A 20408-nucleotide genomic window follows, 5' to 3' on the forward strand; every position below is an offset into this window, starting at 1 on the left:
CTGTCCCACCGAAAATCGGTAACAAATTTTCTGGACCAATTACCACTGAAGAAATTTCTATTACTAATAGTTAGCTGCGTTTACCGATAAGCGGGATAGTGAATGCAATTAAATTTCACAACCAAATTCTAACTTCCAATAAAATAAGGTACAAGGCTGATTACTATATCATTTAAGCCAGAATTCGCACAGGTAACTCCTATCTTACTATTTAGGATTTTTGGATAATGATCCAATTTTAATAAATACTAATAAGATATCAGTAAATAAAATTTTAAAGGCCGATTGAATAATCGTGAATATTATTATACTAATTAATATAATAGATTTATATTTTTCATAGTATAGTTGATTCATTATCATTTAATTCTTGACTTTTAAAATCGCCTGCCCCAATAGTATACCCCCTAATTAATATTAATATCATTTCAAATGATTATGCCAATGTCACTGCATCTGAAACAAAGATTAAGATTAATAATACCGGCAGCCTCAAGAGGTGCTAAAGTATTAAAGACATGTACAAGATGTCGTAAACATAAAACAAAATGTGATGCCTTAATAACGAATCCTTTACCATGTTCTCATTGTGCAAAGAAAAGTATGAATTGTACATTAGAATTAATGACCAAAGCACCAGAAAGATCATCAATAGATTTGGTTGAAAAATTAGCATCAGAAGTAAATGAATTAAACGAAGTATTAGATAGAATAATAACGAGAAAGAGTAAATTAGTTGAATCATTAATTAATAGAGGTAAAACAATTCAATTAATAACTAATAAAACTTTACCAAAACTTGAAAGAGCTAGAAGATCATCTTTAACACCATCTGTAAGTGCTATTCAATCTTGTATAAGTTCTCCAGAAGATGTAACAATTATAACAAAAAATGTTACATATAATCAATTCGATACTTTTACAATATCAACAAATTTAAATCAACAATCATTTTCATTAACATATGAACAAGCCTATCATTTATTCTCCAATTATGAAACTAATTTTAATAAATTTCTTCCAATATTTCCTGATAATTTCTTTCCAAATTTAAATTTAGAAACTTTTAAACTTGAAAATGAATTATTATTTTGGTGTATTATATTAACTTCATTCTTAAATGATCCACTTGAAAATTCGGCTTCAAATTATGCAATTTTAAGTGAACATATTAAATCATTAGTGGTTGAAAAATGTTGGTTTCAAACTCCAAGATCAGTTTATGTAATATCAGCTTTATTAATTTTAACTACTTGGCCATTACCAAATTTAGATAGTAAAATTGCTGATAATTTATGTATAAAATTTATTTCAACAATGAAATCTTTATCACTTCAATTTGGTTTACATAAATTAGATTTTATTGAAGAATTTAGTCATAAAACAAAAATGAATATATCACAAGAAGTTAATCTTAATAATTTAATTAGAGAAAGAATTTATAAATTTGTTAATATAAATTCTAATTATTGGTTAATAAATTTAGGATTATCAAATAATAATTATAATGGATTTACTCAAGATTATATTATTAATAAAGCTTCAAATAAAGATTTATATGATAAAACTAGTGAAAGTGATAAATTTATTAATTCATTATTAAAAATTTCAATTATTCAAACTAAACTTAATGAAAATATGAATGATTTAATTGGTAATAATAATGAAAATATTACTTTATTACCAAATCAAATTAATACCTGTAAATTAATTAATTTTAATATGTTTGAAATTATCCTTGAAGATTTAAATCGAACTTTAATTAATAATAATAATCCTTTAACATTAAATAATTTACTTAAAATTTCAATTGAATTTTCAAAATTACAACTTTTCATATATGCATTTTCAAAATCAGATATATCATTAATGGATTATAAAATTTATATTTCTAAAATTATTAGTAGTTGTTGTAAAATTTTATCATTATATCAAGAACATTTTTCAGAAGGAAATTCAATAAGTTTTAATCAATTACCAATTCAATATAGTTTCCCAATTGAATTATCTACTATGGTATTAATAAGAGTATTTAAATCTCCTATATTAAATATGATATCTGATTATAAACTTGTTAAAGAAAAATTTAATGAATTTTATAAAGGAATTATATTATCAAGTAATGATGAATGGAAATTTTTACATGCAAAATTCTTTAAAGTATTAGAAAAATTTGATAAAGTTGATAATATTTTTATAATGTCAAAAATGGTTACTAATACTAATACTAATTCTAATTCTAATTCTAATGGTGATATAGTACCATCATTTTTCTTAATTAACAAATTAAAATCATATCTTGTATCAAGTTTAGCATATGAATTAATTTGGTTAATTTATCAATATGAAAATAATAATAATGATAACAATAATAACAGTACAGATTATAAACAAAATTTAAATTGGCAGGTTTTCGGAGTTAACGAATCTACAAATGGTGAATTTATACAGTATATACAAAGTAACGAGTCAATTTTCAACTAAATAAGTTGATTATATAATGACATTTTAATGAATAATATTTTAATATTAAATTACTTAATTTTTATTTAATTTTAATTTTTAACTAACTATGTAACCATTGATCATTTAATTTTTTATTAGATACTAAAGGTTTTGTAATAATGTATACTGCCAATAAAGCTGCCATAGTTAATAATAATTTAACTGTTTCAAATCCACTTCCTAAAGTATCAAATGATGAAGATGGTTGAATTAATGAACAGAAATAATTATATTTATTAATATAACAAATTACTGAAGTTGATTCATAATGAGTTGGAACTATTAAAATTTCTCCCTTAATATTTTTATTAGTAATTAATTTATGTTTATGATTTAATACTGAATAAGTACTAATTGATATAACTGGATCATACGCAAGTGGTTTAAAATCATTTAAATAATCTTCTTGATTTAATTGTCTATCTTCAATTCTTCTACTATTTAAAATATATTTGGGAATTTCTATTAAATATCCTGATTCAGTTAAAGCAGTAATGGATTTTACAGTAATACCATTACTTGATTTACTTGAACTTAAATTAATAATTCTTTCAGGAAATATAAATGATTTCTCCGTAAATGAATTAATTGTAGAATTTTGTTCATGAGATGATATAATAACTTGTGGACCATTCTTAATAGATTTATCAGTATCATATAAATCAATAACATTAATTCTTTGTTCTAATTTTGGTGCCTTTACAAAATAAGAATAGATTACCCAATTATCATCAATTATTAAATTAATACTGGAAAAATCAATTACTTCATTAATTGTATGTTCAAATATTTCAAGAACAGTTCCTAATATTCCATCAATAAGATATAATTTTAATTGTTTTTGATCAGTTTCAGTCAAAATTGCAATCACATTAGGATTTAAATATTTATATAAAATAGATTTATCAGCCAATGGAGTTCCAATCGATGCAGTAACTGAATTCCAATCTTTACTAATAGCATCAAGAATTTTCTCACCTTTTGGTTGAAAAGTCCAAGTTTGAATTGATGATTTACTTCCACCATGAACTAATTTATGACCTTGAACTTTTTCACTATTTGATTTAAATGCAAATGCATCTTGAGCAATAGGAGAAATTGCTTCAAAAGAATTTGATTTCTCAATTATAAAAGTATCCTTTTTAGCATTTCCTCGTGCCAAAGTGATACTTACTGCATCTTCAACAGGGGTTCTAGATACCAATGAACCATCTAATGGATCAATTTCAATAATAGAAGTACTGAAAAGTGCAATTATATTATCATTTACTTGAAGAAATTTCTTTGGAGCTTCAGATACAGATGCTTTCCATTCAAATTTACCTGTACTAGAATTAATTGCTATAATTGATTTAGATCCATTATCGTAAAGTAAAACATATTTGGTAAGACCTGTATCATCTTCAATTTCAGAAAGAACATCAGTATGTGAAGAAGTAATGAATGAAGTTACATACCTTCCTAATTGACTTAAATGTCTAATTGCTCTTTTAATCCAATTCTTCAAGAGTAAAGTTGATTCTTCATGTAATAAATTATTAACTTCATTAATGGCATTTTTTGAAGCTGGTTTATCAATGATTAAATAAATATCATTATTAATTAAAAGCTGAGATTCTGAATTCTTGAAAGATTTAATTTGACTTCCATCTTGTAAATCATAAATATTACCATCAAGATTATTATTAACACTTACCAATTGAATTACATTTTCAAAAGATGTAATAATATCAATTCTATTTGGAATATCAGATACTTTAATTTTGATTTCCTTTATACTAGATGTATCATCAAGATCTAAGAAATCAGTTAAATCAAGTACTTCCTTAGATCCATTAGATTTCAGAATTATTAAGTAATCACTTAATCCATATGAAATAGCCTTAACATCATCAATTTCAGTATTGATAATTGATTTCTCCCAAACTTTTTCAAATTGATCATTTTTGAGGGTATATAATACCAATTTGTTATTACCTTCAATATTGTAATAATATTTAGCATTAATTATATGTAAACCACCAATAGATAATTCAATATTTTTAACAATAATTTCATTATCTATATCACTTACTATGGAAATATTACCAAGATCATCTATAATGGTCAAATCTTTAAATTCTTTTATATTTGCTAAATTCAATCTGACTTTATTTAAGATTGACTTGTTGGAATCTAATTTAATAAGATAGTTTCTATCGATTATGAGATAGGCAAATCCATTCAATTGCTCATAATGAGTTGACCCTATAGAATTCTTTAAAGAAAGTTGGTCGATAACTTCTTGTTTGTCATCATCAATATACAAGAGTGTTCCATCCTGATTTAATAATAAAGCTCCAGTATCAAAGAAATTTATAATATCAAATTTGCTTGAATTTGCTCTTATAGTCTTTACTAAAACTCCTGAATTTAATTCCAAAATGGTAATAGATGAGGATATATCGGAATATAAATAAATATAAGTTCCAACAACTTTAAATTGATTAAATTGATTAATATCCTCTATAATCCAATTGACATTTCCATCGGTGGCAATACTAACAAATTGATTCAAACCATTAAATCCAATGACATTATTAGCATCAATTATTTCATACTTGTCATTGTCGAATTGATAATGATTATAATGAATCAATTCCTTGTTGAAGGCTGCATCATAACTAACGGCTTGTACCAAACTTATTACGCTACAAAAAATACCAAATAATGGTATCAATGAGAGCTTCATTCTTGGAGGTACAGCAATCACTAAGGATACGTTTTATGATATAGAATTGGTTAAAGTTGGAACACTACTATTAGTTGGTGGACCTAATTTTCACACTAGGTTGAAATTATGTCGCATATTTTTCAATTCGAATTTTGCGACACTCTGGAGACAGACAGGATTGTAAGACATTTGCCTGCACCTAAAAGAAAATAGGTACAGATTTACGATTGCTAAATCATGCAAAATGGAACGATGGATATCACTATAAATACGAGCAAATTTCAATATTCATCGTTTTTATTTACTGTTTAAATTAATATTATAGTGACATTATATACCAGTTCAAACAATGCATGCAAGAGATTGGTTTTTGGTATTTATTGGATTCTTCCGTATGTATCTTTTAAATTGAAGTTGAATTGAGGGGAGAAGTAAGAGAACAAGTAATTAGGGGGCGAGGTAGGAGTGTGTTCTCTATATATCTACCAAAAGAATAAAATTGAATGAATATAGAGAATTAACGTACTAACAGTGATATATAGTTCCTCCAATTCCTGTTTTAGTTAAAAGAGGTGTATTATCGGCAGATTTTTGGATTAATATCTTACTATGTATTCTAGGATTTTTACCAGGATTATTACATAGTTTCTACATCATATCAAAATATCCTTATCACCAAGGTTATGCTGCTTTAGGAGGTGATGGACATGATAATCGTGATTATGGAGCTACTATAGGTTAGTAAAAGGATGGTCAATTTAAATATGTTAAGTACAATATAAGATCTAATGTTTACGTATTATTATTATTTTTATCATTATTATTATTATTGTTATAATAGCGATAACAAAAGTCTTTGCCAATCAATGTGATGTGTAGTTACATAATTTAAGCAGCCATAATTTCTAATCTTAGCAGTGCATTTGGCTTAGCTGAAGGGGATTTATATGTGCTTTGCGTATAATGCGCTCGGCCAAATTGAAGGTGGGAGTGCAAGGCAGGTTAAAAGACTAATTAAAAAATAACCATTGACCGAAAATTCCGTTTCCAATACAGAATCAAATAGTTTATATTATTGAGTTAATAATTTGGAAGTTTAAGAGGCTTGTTTAGACCTATTGAGGAATTTCTGATAAAATAGAGTATTTTCCCAATATAGTCATAACTCCAGCCTTTTATTGTTAAATATGTCACTTCCATATGTGGTATTAAGGGTGAGTTAAAAAAAAGGTTAGGGGAAACTTTAAGAGATAATTCGCCGTAATATTTAGGCTAGGTACGAATTTACTTATCTCCCTTTTTGATACACAATTTTTTTGTTTTTACCACATTTACTATTCAAATATAACCAGGGGGAAGATCATTTGTATTGTGCGTCTGTGGGTATGTACCACTTGCCGCATTAAACAATGATAATTACAAATAATAATATTGTAAGTGGAGTAAATCTGCGGAGGATTACTCCTTCAAACCTTCCATTGGACGTATAACGTTAGTTACGGAGAGATTATTGTAGGTTAAGAATTTCCTTGTCTATAATTATTATGGTTAGTAAACTTTGTTTGACTAAATTTAATTAATTTTTCATATTATCTTAGAACCGCCCCAAATAACCAACAAGAATCGTTTCTTGTGGTAAATAATTTCTTTATCAGTATGACCTGTTATTTCATAAACTTATTTCAAGTAATGTAGATAAGTAAAGTTTGTTTAACATCATTTAGAAATTAAGGAGTTTTCGAATCCCGCTAAGAAATCAAAAAAATATGATTGCTTCAAAATAATTATTGTACAATAGGATTAAGACTAATGAAAAATCAATGAATTATAATATTTAATGCTACTGAGCATTGTATAAAATAACACATACCATTTTAAGTTTTATGTGCTAATAGATATCTTTCTTAAAGTTGCTTTAATAGTTTTATCTACTGTTCTGTTAGATAACGGAACACAATTAGATCCCCTGATTAGTTAGTACTGTTTTGAATAAGTATTTCTGTCTAAAGGAAACGAGATGATCAGCAACTTTAAAAGAGTTCTGATACTTGCAATAAAGTAGCAAGCATTGTGAAGTTTATATTATATTAGATAAAGAATCACATCCGAGTAAACCATCTTTGGTAAGGCAAATCAAAAAGTGAAAAACAATAACAAAAATTTTACAAAAGCAAGAAAAAAAGAAAAAAAATTCGAAAACAGCCGGGTAACATGAAAAATAAATTTAAAAGTTAGGGATTAATTACAAGGGGCATAAGGAAGGAAACATTTTGCAGTTAGATTACAAATTTGAAAACAGCCAGTAAGTTTATAAAAGGAACTAGTTTTCTTTCTTTATTTCATTCTTTGAAGTACTGATAGTAACTTGCTCATTTACATTATAAACTATCAAGAAGTCCTTTTTTTATATATACATTTGCAGTTATTAAAATGATATCATTGATAATCAGTTCCACGCAGGTTCCGGTCTTATCGTATTCATCATCATTATCAGGAATAATTCATACTATTATCGCTGCAGTTAATTTAATCGAAGCATGGCTCATTAAGTTATCTTATCATCTTTTAATCCTCATCATTGCTCCCTTGGTGTTATTATTCCTCTTTGACTTATTCTACTACATTGGAGTCAAGAGGATTTACGAGCCTATCTCAAGAGTACTGGTGTACTCATAGGCACACCCACATTCTCACGCACACAAAATCGCACACATGGGAAATAACTATTTAGTGACGGAAAACAAAATTTTTATCAATAGCAAGGCGTGTGTCGTAGTAATGTATGAATTAATAGCTAGTCAATAAGGTTATTAGTTAATTAGATGTGCGCTGGCGCACCCCGGGGTAAGATTAATTACCGAAATATAGTACTTATAGAACGTCTGGTTAATCCCAAATTACTTCTATTTGCATTTTCATATTTATCTTTTTATATATTCTATTATTTATTTAATTCTAATATTTATTTTAATTCTATTTATTTTGTTTGTTAGAATCTTTGATAAACATAAATCTTTGAAATCTTAAAATATTTTTGTAGTACAATTTGCTACTCCGAAATGTCGCACCCGCATAAGAATCTCCAATCCGCGATCTAGACTGTTGACTATTTTTGCTCATTTCTTGACTAGCCTATAGACTACAAAGTTAAATGAGCTATAAATAAGTACTTGCAAAATGACTGGTACGCTTCGTTAGAAGTTGAATTAATTTCGGTATGTATTATCTCTTTCAGCATATAATTTTAATAGCTTATTACGATATTCCGATTTGGAAGGTGCGATATTGTTTGAACAAATAGAAAATTGCAAAATATAGTTTGGTCACTACTTAATAAGAGTCAGTGACGCCAAGTTCATGCTTATAACCGTAAGCATTTCGTATATGATACACATTCACTACCACCACCTTTCACGAGTGAATGTCATTTGAAGATATAGTCACCACCTAAAACACTGGATGATTGATTATTTCCCATTTGAGTTGGATTGGCCTGCGCCATAAAGTTAACGGCTTCATGCAATTCTTAAATAACGGGTCATTTACATAGGTTAGATTACTTGTGGTCCAATCAAAATAACAGATTAAATAAGTTACGTCATAAATTCCTGTGTGTTAAAGTCTAGGCAAAATGTGGTATAAGTTGCCAATTTGTGTTAAACTAATCCACGGCAAATTAAATAGCTGTCTTGAGAGACGTTAAGTGCTTAAGGCTTCTGTACAGTCTAATTGCTCCTATGTTTGCAATTTGAATGTATCGCTTCTTTTCGCTCGCTGCTACAGCAATGTACTCTAATACAAGAAATGTAGAATATTGATGTAACATCTAGAACAATCAAGGGAACGAAATAGAATACGAGTTGTACCTACTACAAGTAAACTTATCTTGTAATGATATACTTGTCTACAGATACGAATTGCAGTTCTGGTCAGTACCAAACTGATAAAAAAGGCAGTGTGTAGTAATTAGGTTTACATAAGCGGGAATACTGCGGTCGAGTAATATTATGTAAGCGTCTTCTCAGTAAAAACCCTCAATAGTGTCATGTACGAATGTTAAATGCAGGAAGCCATTACCCTTTTAGTAGGAGTTCTTCTTAATCATACTAGGGAAGTGTATTAACAGAAAAGTGCATTGTAGCAATGTGTGTAGGTAAGATGGGATATTTGCACCTATGTAACATAAAGTATTTATAAAACTAAAATTCTCCATTATTGTGGATATCATTGATTCTTCCCCATATATTGTAATACTATAATAACTTGTGGGGATGTTTCTGATTTTCATTTCCGCTCTATCTAATACATTCACAACCGTTATACCGTTGGCTCTTACAATTAAATCCCTTTCATTGAGTGAGGCATCCACATCATATCTGTCTACATCATCACCTAATAATTCCCCCAATGCATCATCATCACTATCATCTTCGCCATCATCATCAAGTACTTCTACAATAATAATAATACGATCGAAGCAATTCCTTCTAAATTACTGGCTCTTTTATATTATCATCCAGTACATTCAATATCAGCTTGTACAAGATCAATTTTTAGTGGCGCTTGTTTTAACGGGATTAAAAGTATGGTTATTTTATGGAAAAGATTCCAACTTGCAAATTATCAATGGATGGATACTATCAAAGATATTTGCGGCAGAGCCAGCATCAAATATATCAGGCGCTGATAGACTAGTCAATTTTGAGTTAAGAATAATAGATCCATTATTAAGAAAATATATTACCTTACCGGCTAATTACAATAAACATGGAACAGTATTACAATATTACTTAATGCAATTGGGAAGGAAGTATAGCAGAGCTGAAAACTCGAAACCTCAGTATAATCAACATCAGAATCATACAAATCATTCATCACGTAATGAGAATGCTTACAATTACAACGAATTCGAATCTTCTATATCGTTTTACGCGGGTAGAGCACTTTGGTTAATAAGGTATTTTATGATGCAGCTTATAAATTATACTGGTGAATCGAAGCCACCCACTAATTCGTCACCGCAAATATATTCAAGTGCTCTGCTTTCACCAACCACAACAATTAAGAAGAGGGGACATCGTCTTTCCAATTCCAATTCAATAAACAACTTGAATTCACATTTGACATCTGTCCCAAATTCAAGAAAGGCGTCGCGGACTCCTTCTCCATCTGGTCTATATGCCCATCAACACCAATTCCGTCCATACCCTGCTGATGAACTAATTTCTTTAGAAGCCATTGATAGGAAACCTCGAAGCGTATCGAATCAATATCCTGAAACTTTAAGTCCAGGACTGTTTGAGGAATATAATAACCCTAGTAGTAGGCTGAGGTCTCGCTCTTTTGGAGAAATTGGTAACGAAGTCTTCAGAGTTACTCCAATGTCAATTAAAAATATGAAGCATCTGCATCTGCAACAGAAGCAGCAAACGCCCGTAGCTTACCCCATAGCCCAAAGTTCAAAAAATGAACAATTAGGTTCAATGCCAACTCCAGAGCAACATATGATAATGAGAAGTACTTCAACTAGAAGTAGAAGGCAGTCGTAGGTTGTAAATCATATAGAATATATATATATAATCGAATAGACTACATATTCACAAATGTTGCAAATTGAAAATCTTAATTTCCTGATTTGTAATTTAGAATACCGCAGATCACAGTAATTAGTTTTACACAATGAACTTAAATTATTACAACAAAGAATAGAAGGTTAACTACCGGAAGGCGGCTCCATTTAATAATACAATAAAGAACAATGATAAAAGATAATTCAAATTTCGAGTCATGTAAGGAAGATAGCCAAATTTCATTTTTAAATTAGTGCTGCATTGTGAAGCAGAATCACCGTAGTTAGGTAGAATAGAGACGTTGGTTGCCAACAGTCTAGGGATTGTGCGCAAATCACTAATGCAGCAATTAATTGAGGATACAGCTTACATACGTCAGTGTATAAAAAGTGAGATTGCAGCCGTACAGCTAAGGTGTCCAACAAATGATTACAATTGCTGTGGTTCCTAGATGATGTCCAATTCAAAGTGATAAACTTACAAAAATAATGAATCCATCAAATCTTCGGAATTTTATCTAAGAATGTTCATAGTGAACCTGACAAAACAATGTATCATGACATCATTTTTTCTCGTGTATCAGGAACTGAGTCTCGGAGTTTAATAGTTTATCATTATGGGCTGTTACACATGTTAACGATCACTAGCTTTACGAACACTGCCGTTATTTACGCCGAGGTAATGAACTTATTAAAATATTTTGCGCACATGTACAGTATTCATTTAATCATGCACAATTTGTGCAAATTTCAACTGCATTAACTTTTGACAAACTGCACAAAGATTGAGAGTTCACTTTTAAATTGCTATAATAATACTAGTGTGGGTAGAGTAACTTAATTCTGATCAAAGTCTCGTGCTGAAAATATAACCTTAAATCTAGATAATCGCCCAATACGGGGTTTCAGTTTAAATTTAAAGGCGGGATTTGGTATACAAAAAGTGGAAACTCTTACCCGTAGTTTAAATGTGAAAAGTATAAAGTATAATTGGCTGAGAACTCATCCCCTCGAATCTATCCTTATTTATATAATTAGTTTGTAAAATGTCTTCGATTTCTTATAGAAAGTTAATTGGTTGTACATGTAATTTTTATGTCAATTATTCTTTAAACACGGTTAAGGGGCTTTAGCACTATTGAAAAATAATAATAACTTTTTTTTGAGAATTGCAGTTTTATAATATCGTATAGCAGCAATAGGAAATCCATACATAAATAAGTTCTAACTGCACAAAACTAAATCACCAATAAGCCTAATTGATTTGATAAATTTGTTTGGCTGTCAGAACATTTGAATAGCAGGTGACAACCGACAAAGAAAAGAAGAGGAAAAAGAAAAAAGACAACAAAAGAAAACTAAAACAAGTAACATAACGACAAACTTTGCAACTGGTATAAGTAGTCAACGACGACTTTTAATAAGTTGAAATAACAAAAATTCAGTGAAGGTACATACTAAAATATTTGTAGAACATCATCTTCAAGCCCTGAATAGGCTACAAAATTATTGCTTGACTGATATTTAGAAGGATAATATTAGTAACAACAGTGGGACACAAAGCTACCTCGTGATAATAGAAACTGTACGCAGATTGATATCATAAATAAAAAAACAAAGATATTCACTACTTTGAAAACGTGATATTTAAGCAGAAACAAAGTCTATTGCCTGAAAGCAAATTTACCGTTTATATATTGTAACACGGGTCGTGTGGTAAAACTTGGTATTTCTATTGTTAATATACTTTCTAACAGAAAGTTGTATTTTAAAAATAAATAACTAGCAACTACAACAACGTCAGGCTATACTCGTCTATCTCGATATCTTGCATCGCCTTTTCCGTATTAATAAAAATAATATTGCTGACTTGAATAATATTAGAGTAAATAATTGCTTTCAATATTTTAAAAATCTTCCTCGATATATCATCAATTATTTTATATCTTGTAAATTATAGATTCTTATCCTAGCTGAAATAGGAGCTAATGAATGATTCTATTCAATTAAGTGCCTTAACTGCAGAAGCTACTGAAAAATCAAATTTATCGACTACAGTAATGTCTACAAGACTATCACCACATATATGTACAACAAATGATCAAATAATAGTAGCATCCAAAAACAGTGATCCTAGCGCATCCCTCACCATAGCCCAACCATCTGTAATAGAACCACCACCACCATCATCATCATCAACCATATCGACTTGTTGCAATTACACTTCGTGCAGATCAAAAATCCCTGATTCAAGTATACATTCAAATACAGGTATACAAAATATCAATAAAGTGACAGTTCCTGAAACTGCAAATATTCTAAATATTGACCATCCTACCCTAAATAATACACCAAGGTCACAAACAGATATTAATAATGCACAAGAATTACCATCTTCCCTGGAATCGCAGTTGTTGTCTCCAAATCAACCTACCGCTGCAGAAATAATACAACAGAGATTACAGCTAAAAGAACAAAATTTAATAGATATTAAGAATCAATGTTCATTATTGATTAGCGAATTGGATTCCAATCAAGATCCAGAGGCTGTTGTAAAGAAACATGTTATGCAATTAAAAAAGTACAATGACTTGAAAGACATTGCTTTAGATTTAGTTCGATTGATTGCTGAACAGCGTCATGTGAAGACCACTGATCTTTTTAATTTAAGTGAGAATGAGAATAAGGAGAATTGATGGCTCTCACTTAGCATTAAGAAATAAATTATTGAATTATTATAGAACGAGATTTTGATAGTTTGCTAACCTTGTAGCAAATAGTAATGTATATAAAGAATTGTATAGTTCAAGGAAATAGTGTACCGATATTCTATAATTAAGCAGGGCTTAATAAATAATTAATTATGGATGGATTTCATTACAAATTGTAGACTGTTTTGTAAACTATTTTATTTGACTCCTTTCATTATATAACAATAGAATAAGGTGATAATCTCGCGTCTTAAACGGATATGTGAAATCTCATTAACGGTTCTTTGTGCTACGATGCAGATTTTCTCAAGTTTGATTTATGTAATATGGCTGCAAACACTTACAGTAGGGGTCAATTTTTACTAGCGTGTATACAGACACTCAATTCAATGAAAGTAATTCTAGTATAGCTACGAATCAATTATTCAATTCCAAGCTATATACTAGTATATGCAAACAGTAATTACAACTTCAAATAAGAAAGATTTGTTGGTTCTTTAATAGATTAGATTAGAATATATATGTTTCCCCACTTTTCCAAATCTCACGAGATGCGACAAGATCTCCATCTGTGAAAAATAAAATGTCGTAAGGACAAATTACTTTGGGAGACGACATCTATTTTGAGTAATAGGTTTTGCGCACTAAATCTTGAAAAAGCAATTTATTTTTCATCACCTTTTTAAGCTTAATTTTATAAAACTAAGAATAGCTTCGGCCAGATCTTCGGGACTTGGGCTATGTAGAAAGTGAATTATTAAACCAAAGTAACAACTTAACCTTCACATGCCTAATATACTGCTAAAATTAGTGTGGTATACCAATTGTGCAAAGCACTCAACCAATAAAAATTTCCCTCTGCACAATGAGCTAATGAGCTAAAAGAGATCAAATGTCTCCTACTCTCCCCTAAAAAAAATGCTCACTATAATTTTTTACAATTTGCGAGGCGATAGTGTGTAAAAAAAAATAGAATAGCTTAGAATTACCAATACGAAAAAATTGTGAGCCCAAGTACTTGATATCTCTTCACTTCTTAGTTTGTTACTTTATTATATTATATATATATTTATCCTATACCTTTTAGAGATTTGTATATACACCGCACCATGCGTCTCATATATCATCTTTTAGGAGTAATTTATCTTCTATATATATCAATAGTCATTGCTTCCCCACGACTAGAGAAGCTTACCACTCAATATCGACCTCGAAATAGAATAAATAATGGACAAAATATATATGAATATCAACAAGAACCTATAACTACTGCACAACCAGTTGCTCGAAGAGATTCAACAATACTGCCATTGGATCAAAGATCCATTGAAGATTGTGAATTAACTGATCTTTTATTAATAAGTGATATAGAAGGTAATTTACATGGAGTTGAAAGAAATAGTGGATTACTTGTATGGACATTACCAATAGATGATCCATTAGTTAAAATTCAAACAAATAATACTTTTGATGAAAGTTCTTCATCATCTCAATCAAATATATTATGGTTTGTTGAACCTTATGATGATGGATCTTTATATTATTTTACTCCAAGATTTGGATTAAATAAATTACCTACTAGCATTAAAGATTTAGTTCTTGAATCTCCATTTTCTTTAAGTGGAGATGATAAAATATATACTGGAACAAGATCAACTTCATTATATACTATTAATATTCATACTGGAGAAATAATTAGTTCATTTGGAAATTCAGTTGATAATTGTCCAGCTCCAAATAGTCATTATAAAAATCCTAATATTCTTCATTCAAATTTAGATGAAACAATAATGATTGGGAAGACTACATATGAATTAACTATACATTCAAAATTAAATGCAAATATTGTATGGAATGTAACATATTCTCAATGGGGTCCAAATAATATTGATAATGATTTAATTATGCAAAATCAACAAAGTTTAGATAAATTATATTTTACACCATTTCACGATAAATCTTTATTAGCTATAAATAAAGATCTTGGAACTCCAGTTTGGATAAGTAAATTACCTTCATTAGCTGTGAGTGTATTTGATGTATTTAATAATATAAAGAAATCAGAATTTGTTCTTTTACCTCATCCATTAAAAGTTTTAAATGATTTACAAATTCAAATTGATAATCAAGGGTATTCTAATAATAATGATTTAGTATTTATAAATAAAACTTCAAGTTCAAATGAATGGTTTGCTATGAGTTTTAATAATTATCCTACTTTAGTTAAGAGTGCTCCAATATCAAAATATCAATTAAATTTATATAAACTTCAAAATCAATATGATTATAATGATCCTTCAATAGATTATTTAAAGAATTTCCGATTATTAACTAGTAAAGATTCTGAAGTTGAATCTTTAATTAATGGTGTACATAAATGTTTCTCATTATCAAGTCAAAGTTCTTATCAACCACTGTCTCGATTCTCGGATGAACAAATACCCATCAAACAAATTGGTGATGGATCTGATCAAGATGATGATCCTCAACTTCCAAGTAGTATAGGTAAAAGTCAACAAATATTAAATAATCCTAATGATCTTATCGGAGGTATAAAGTTTCCTGGTGAAACACCTACTGGTACTTCTTTAGGTTCAGAATTATTATTAATTGATTCAGTTCATGATATTCTTGAACCAACATTTCAATATGATGATATAATATCAACTTCTACTAATTCAGGTATAACCACCAGTGCCATTGCTAGAAGAATTGTAGAAGACTTAGTAGTATTATCAGTGCTTCTTTTACTTTTAATGACATTTGGTAAATCCCTGAAATATGTAACTGCCATTCAAAAATTATTTTTAGATTCTTCACTTGATGATGAATCTCATTTCGTTGAAGATCATGATATAGAAGTTGAAATTAAATCAAATAATTCTGAAGTTAATAAATCCAGTGATATTTCAAAATCTGATTCACAATCATCAGTACAAGAAAAAATCGTTAAGAAGGTTACTATTGTTGAACCAAATGGATCACTTGAAGAAGATCATGGTGATTATGAAGAACGTAGAGAAATATCTAAAGTAGAAATTATAACTGAAGATAAGGAAATATTTGAAAAGCTTGAAGGAGAAGGTGATGGAGATACTACTAAGAAAAAGAGAAAGAGAGGTAGTCGTGGTGGTAAAAGAGGTGGTAGACATATTAATAAAAATAAACCAGAAATTGAAGAATCAACAAATGATAATGATAATGATGAAGGTGAAGATACAATTATTGCTGAAGAAGAAGTAATAACCACTCAAAGTTTAGTTAAAAGTTCAAGTGCACCTATTAAAATACCAATTAAGAAATTACAAATTGAGAATAATTTAATTATTTCTGATAAAATTTTAGGATATGGATCTCATGGAACCATTGTTTATCAAGGTACGTTTGAAAATAGACCAGTAGCAGTTAAAAGAATGTTATTGGATTTTTATGATGTTGCTAATCATGAAGTTCGACTTTTACAAGAAAGTGATGATCATCCTAATGTTATTAGATATTTTTGTTCACAATCTAGTCAAACTGAAAAATTCTTATATATTGCATTAGAACTTTGTTTATGTTCTTTAGAAGATATTATTGAAAAGCCTAAAAAATCACTTAAATTAAGAATTTGGAATGTTAATGATGTATTACAACAATTAGCTAGTGGATTACATTATTTACATTCATTAAAAATTGTTCATCGAGATTTAAAACCTCAAAATATTTTAGTAGCTGATGCTAAGAAAAGTAATAGAAATTCTTTAAAATCAACTACAGTTGTTCAACATGATGATGATCATAATGTTAGATTATTAATTTCTGATTTTGGATTATGTAAAAAATTAGATAATGATCAATCATCTTTTAGAGCTACTACTCAACATGCAGCTCTGGGAACTTCTGGTTGGAGAGCTCCTGAATTATTATTAAATCATGATATTCTTGAAATTTCTCCTGATACTATATCTTCTATTGGTAGTAATGGAACTAATAGTTTTAATGGTAATAATACTGGTTTAACTAGTGGGAAAAGATTAACTAAAGCAATTGATATTTTTTCATTAGGTTGTGTTTTCTTTTATATATTAACTGGAGGTAATCATCCATTTGGGGATAGATATTTACGTGAAGGTAATATAATTAAAGGAGAATATGATTTATCATTATTAAATATTAAATGTCCTAATGATAAAAATGAAGCTATTGATTTAGTTTCTCTGATGATTTCAGCTAATCCATCAAAGAGACCAAATACTATGAAAATTTTAAAACATCCTTTATTCTGGTCGGTCAACAAGAAATTAGAATTTTTATTAAAAGTTAGTGATAGATTTGAAATTGAAAAAAGAGATCCACCTAGTGACCTTTTAATAAAATTAGAAGAAAGAGCTGAATCTGTATGTCAATTAGATTGGCATCTGAAATTTGATGAAGAATTTTTGGATAATTTAGGTAAATATAGAAAGTACCAAACTGAAAAATTAATGGACTTATTAAGAGCTCTTCGAAATAAGTATCATCATTATAATGATATGCCAGAACATTTACAAAAACAAATGAGTCCATTACCTGATGGATTTTATCAATATTTTAATCAAAAATTCCCAAACTTGTTAATGCAAGTATACTTTTTAGTTGAACAGAACTTATCGCACGAACATGTGTTTAAGGACTATTACTGAACTTTTGACTCACACGCACAATACAATACAATACAACAATACAAATAATCTCATATGAGATTTCATGAGAATATGAATCTTTTTTTTTCTTCTAGTTCCTCAAGAACTATACACCATTTGGTGGAGTTTATATTACTTTGCATTTTATATTTCAATTCTTTAATTCATATATTCTAATAAATTATATACAAATTTTTCTATTTACTCTATTTTGTAGATCCAGTTTTACTCTTCTTATTTGGCTTAGATACTTTGAAATTCTTCTTATTGTTAGAAGACGATTTCTTAATACTTTGTGCTTTTACTTTTGGTTCTGGCTTACCCTTTTTCACAACAATATCTTTTTCAGTTGAATTATCGTCACTTTGATCATCATCATCTTTATCAGTAAATCTTGTATGTGAACCTTGGAAATTTGATGAACTGATTGCTGGTGAAGCTAAACTATTGGGAGCTGCTTGACCTCCACCATTAATTCTTGATCCAAGAGCATTTTGTAAGAATTCTTTAGCTTTTTCTTGTTGAACCTTTTGACGTTGTTCACTAGTTTCAGCATTAGTTTCAATATCTTTTAATCGTTTCATAAATTGTTTAATTCTTGTAAGTTCTTTCATAATAGGATGAGTATCTGTATTAATTCCAAGTGATTTTATATATGAAAATAATACGGATATTAATGTATATGTAAAATTATTATATATTTTAATTCTTTCAATAGGATCATTAGATGAAACATTTTGAGATATTAATTCATTTAATGATTGTTTTAGTATAGGTTCAAGAGCATTCTCTAACTGCTCCGTACTAGCATCTAGTGATCGTATAAATAATCTTATATTCTCTATATTTTCCATTTTAGTCACTAATCTTTTACTATGTTAACTAATACTAAGTAATACTAAATACTAAGTAAAGGCTGGTGTGAGATTTATGAGATGCTCATTAGATTTTTTTTTTAGACCTACTATTTTATTTCTGCCTAAATTAAAGCTTACTAGTACTATTTTTGAACACAACTATATATAAAGTTACTCATAGTAGATAATAGCATATAATGGCCGTTAAAAGAAATAGAGATATATTAACCGGAGGGAAAAGGTATGCAGATAAGGCAGCTAAGAAGCATGCTGTTGAAGAAGTGGTATTTGACAAGGACTCAAGAGTTGAATATTTGACGGGATTCCATAAACGGAAATTGCAAAGACAAAAGAAAGCTCAGGAATATATAAAAGAACAAGAGAGATTGGCCAGAGTAGAAGAAAGGAAACAAATAAGAGATGAAAGAAAGAAGGATATGGAAGAACAATTAAAACAATTCCAAGATACTGTAAAGAAAATATCTACCTTAGATGATTCTGATATAGAAGATGAAGATAAAGATGAAGAATGGAATGGGTTTGGTGATGGTGAAACAGATAAAGCTACAGATGATGAAGAGAATGAAGATGATGAAGAAGAAAGAAAAGAATCAAAGAAACCTCTCAAAGGAATATTGCATCAAAAGGAAATATATACTATTAACAAAGAAGAAATTTCCAGTTATGAAATAGGTAATGGAAATGCTATAATAGATGAAGAAACTGAAGTAACTGTTGAATCATTAGATAATCCTGTGATTGCTAGTGCTCGTCAAGCTAGTTTAGAAGCTCTTGCTAAGCTTAATAATGTTAATCTTGAGAAATCTGAAGAAATACTTGAAAAATCTATCCATAAAGCTCAAAATTATGCTAAAGTTGTTCAAAGTCATGAAAAGAAACAAAAGCAAAAGAAGAAGAAATTCAGATATCTTAGTAAAGCTGAAAGAAGAGAGAATACTAGAAAGGAAAGACTGAAGAATAAGTCTAGAAAACCTAAAGAAACTAAATAAAATTAGTTTAGTTATATCGCATACATAGATTAGGTAATATATACATACAAACACAATATTAATACAATAAATTATCGTGTACTATGAATACTTAGTTAATGTATACTGTTAACCTATATTAGCTGCAAATCCGGGTAAATGTAAATTTCACTAGCGAAGCGCAGCCCAGTATAAAAAAAAACTATTGAAAAATTTTTTTGCTATGAATTATTTACTACCTCTACCAGACTATTAGCAAAGCTATCAGTAAATGGAAAACATGTATATACATTAATGTATATGAGGTTAATAAGTATGTTCTTGATACTTCTAGCAATTCAAATGAAGTGTACTACTGAAGATTATATTACTGTGATGACACGATGTCGCCCCAAACGGA

At 28.9% G+C, this 20408-nt stretch overlaps 8 protein-coding genes across 8 annotated transcripts; 6 read left to right on the forward strand and 2 right to left on the reverse strand. All coding sequences in view use genetic code 12, as the record gives it.

Moving 5' to 3' along the window:
- Window positions 1-58: 58 nt before the first annotated feature.
- SEF2 (Sef2p) lies at window positions 59-2525 on the forward strand. The gene has a single exon (XM_064884430.1). The coding sequence runs from the start codon at window positions 433-435 to the stop codon at window positions 2482-2484; it is 2052 nt and encodes a 683-aa protein (XP_064737659.1). The 5' UTR covers window positions 59-432; the 3' UTR covers window positions 2485-2525.
- On the reverse strand, window positions 2255-5420 carry RJT21DRAFT_127029 (uncharacterized protein). Its single transcript, XM_064882883.1, has one exon. The coding sequence runs from the start codon at window positions 5234-5236 to the stop codon at window positions 2567-2569; it is 2670 nt and encodes an 889-aa protein (XP_064737660.1). The 5' UTR covers window positions 5237-5420; the 3' UTR covers window positions 2255-2566.
- On the forward strand, window positions 5421-6072 carry RJT21DRAFT_120967 (uncharacterized protein). The gene is made up of 2 exons (XM_064881916.1): window positions 5421-5610; window positions 5761-6072. The coding sequence occupies exons 1-2, from the start codon at window positions 5568-5570 to the stop codon at window positions 5958-5960; spliced, it is 243 nt and encodes an 80-aa protein (XP_064737661.1). The 5' UTR covers window positions 5421-5567; the 3' UTR covers window positions 5961-6072.
- A 3417-nt stretch (window positions 6073-9489) lies between these two features.
- On the forward strand, window positions 9490-10767 carry RJT21DRAFT_5183 (uncharacterized protein; the record flags this gene model as incomplete). The annotated part of the gene is made up of 1 exon (XM_064884916.1): window positions 9490-10767. One exon carries the CDS (start codon window positions 9490-9492, stop codon window positions 10765-10767), a length of 1278 nt encoding a protein of 425 aa, XP_064737662.1.
- A 2008-nt stretch (window positions 10768-12775) lies between these two features.
- On the forward strand, window positions 12776-13483 carry RJT21DRAFT_114502 (uncharacterized protein; the record flags this gene model as incomplete). The annotated part of the gene is made up of 1 exon (XM_064880251.1): window positions 12776-13483. One exon carries the CDS (start codon window positions 12776-12778, stop codon window positions 13481-13483), a length of 708 nt encoding a protein of 235 aa, XP_064737663.1.
- A 1018-nt stretch (window positions 13484-14501) lies between these two features.
- Window positions 14502-18361, forward strand: IRE1 (bifunctional endoribonuclease/protein kinase). Its single transcript, XM_064881917.1, has one exon. It carries the CDS (start codon window positions 14608-14610, stop codon window positions 18160-18162), a length of 3555 nt encoding a protein of 1184 aa, XP_064737664.1. The 5' UTR covers window positions 14502-14607; the 3' UTR covers window positions 18163-18361.
- RJT21DRAFT_40152 (uncharacterized protein) lies at window positions 18266-19090 on the reverse strand. Its single transcript, XM_064884432.1, has one exon. The coding sequence runs from the start codon at window positions 19014-19016 to the stop codon at window positions 18369-18371; it is 648 nt and encodes a 215-aa protein (XP_064737665.1). The 5' UTR covers window positions 19017-19090; the 3' UTR covers window positions 18266-18368.
- A 1-nt stretch (window position 19091) lies between these two features.
- Window positions 19092-20111, forward strand: RJT21DRAFT_40153 (uncharacterized protein). Its single transcript, XM_064884433.1, has one exon. It carries the CDS (start codon window positions 19217-19219, stop codon window positions 20027-20029), a length of 813 nt encoding a protein of 270 aa, XP_064737666.1. The 5' UTR covers window positions 19092-19216; the 3' UTR covers window positions 20030-20111.
- The last annotated feature ends 297 nt before the right edge of the window (window positions 20112-20408 follow it).

This window comes from Scheffersomyces amazonensis, assembly GCF_036850825.1.
Source record: "Scheffersomyces amazonensis strain UFMG-HMD-26.3 chromosome Unknown RJT21scaffold_4, whole genome shotgun sequence".
NCBI classification, from domain to species: Eukaryota; Fungi; Ascomycota; class Pichiomycetes; order Serinales; family Debaryomycetaceae; genus Scheffersomyces; species Scheffersomyces amazonensis.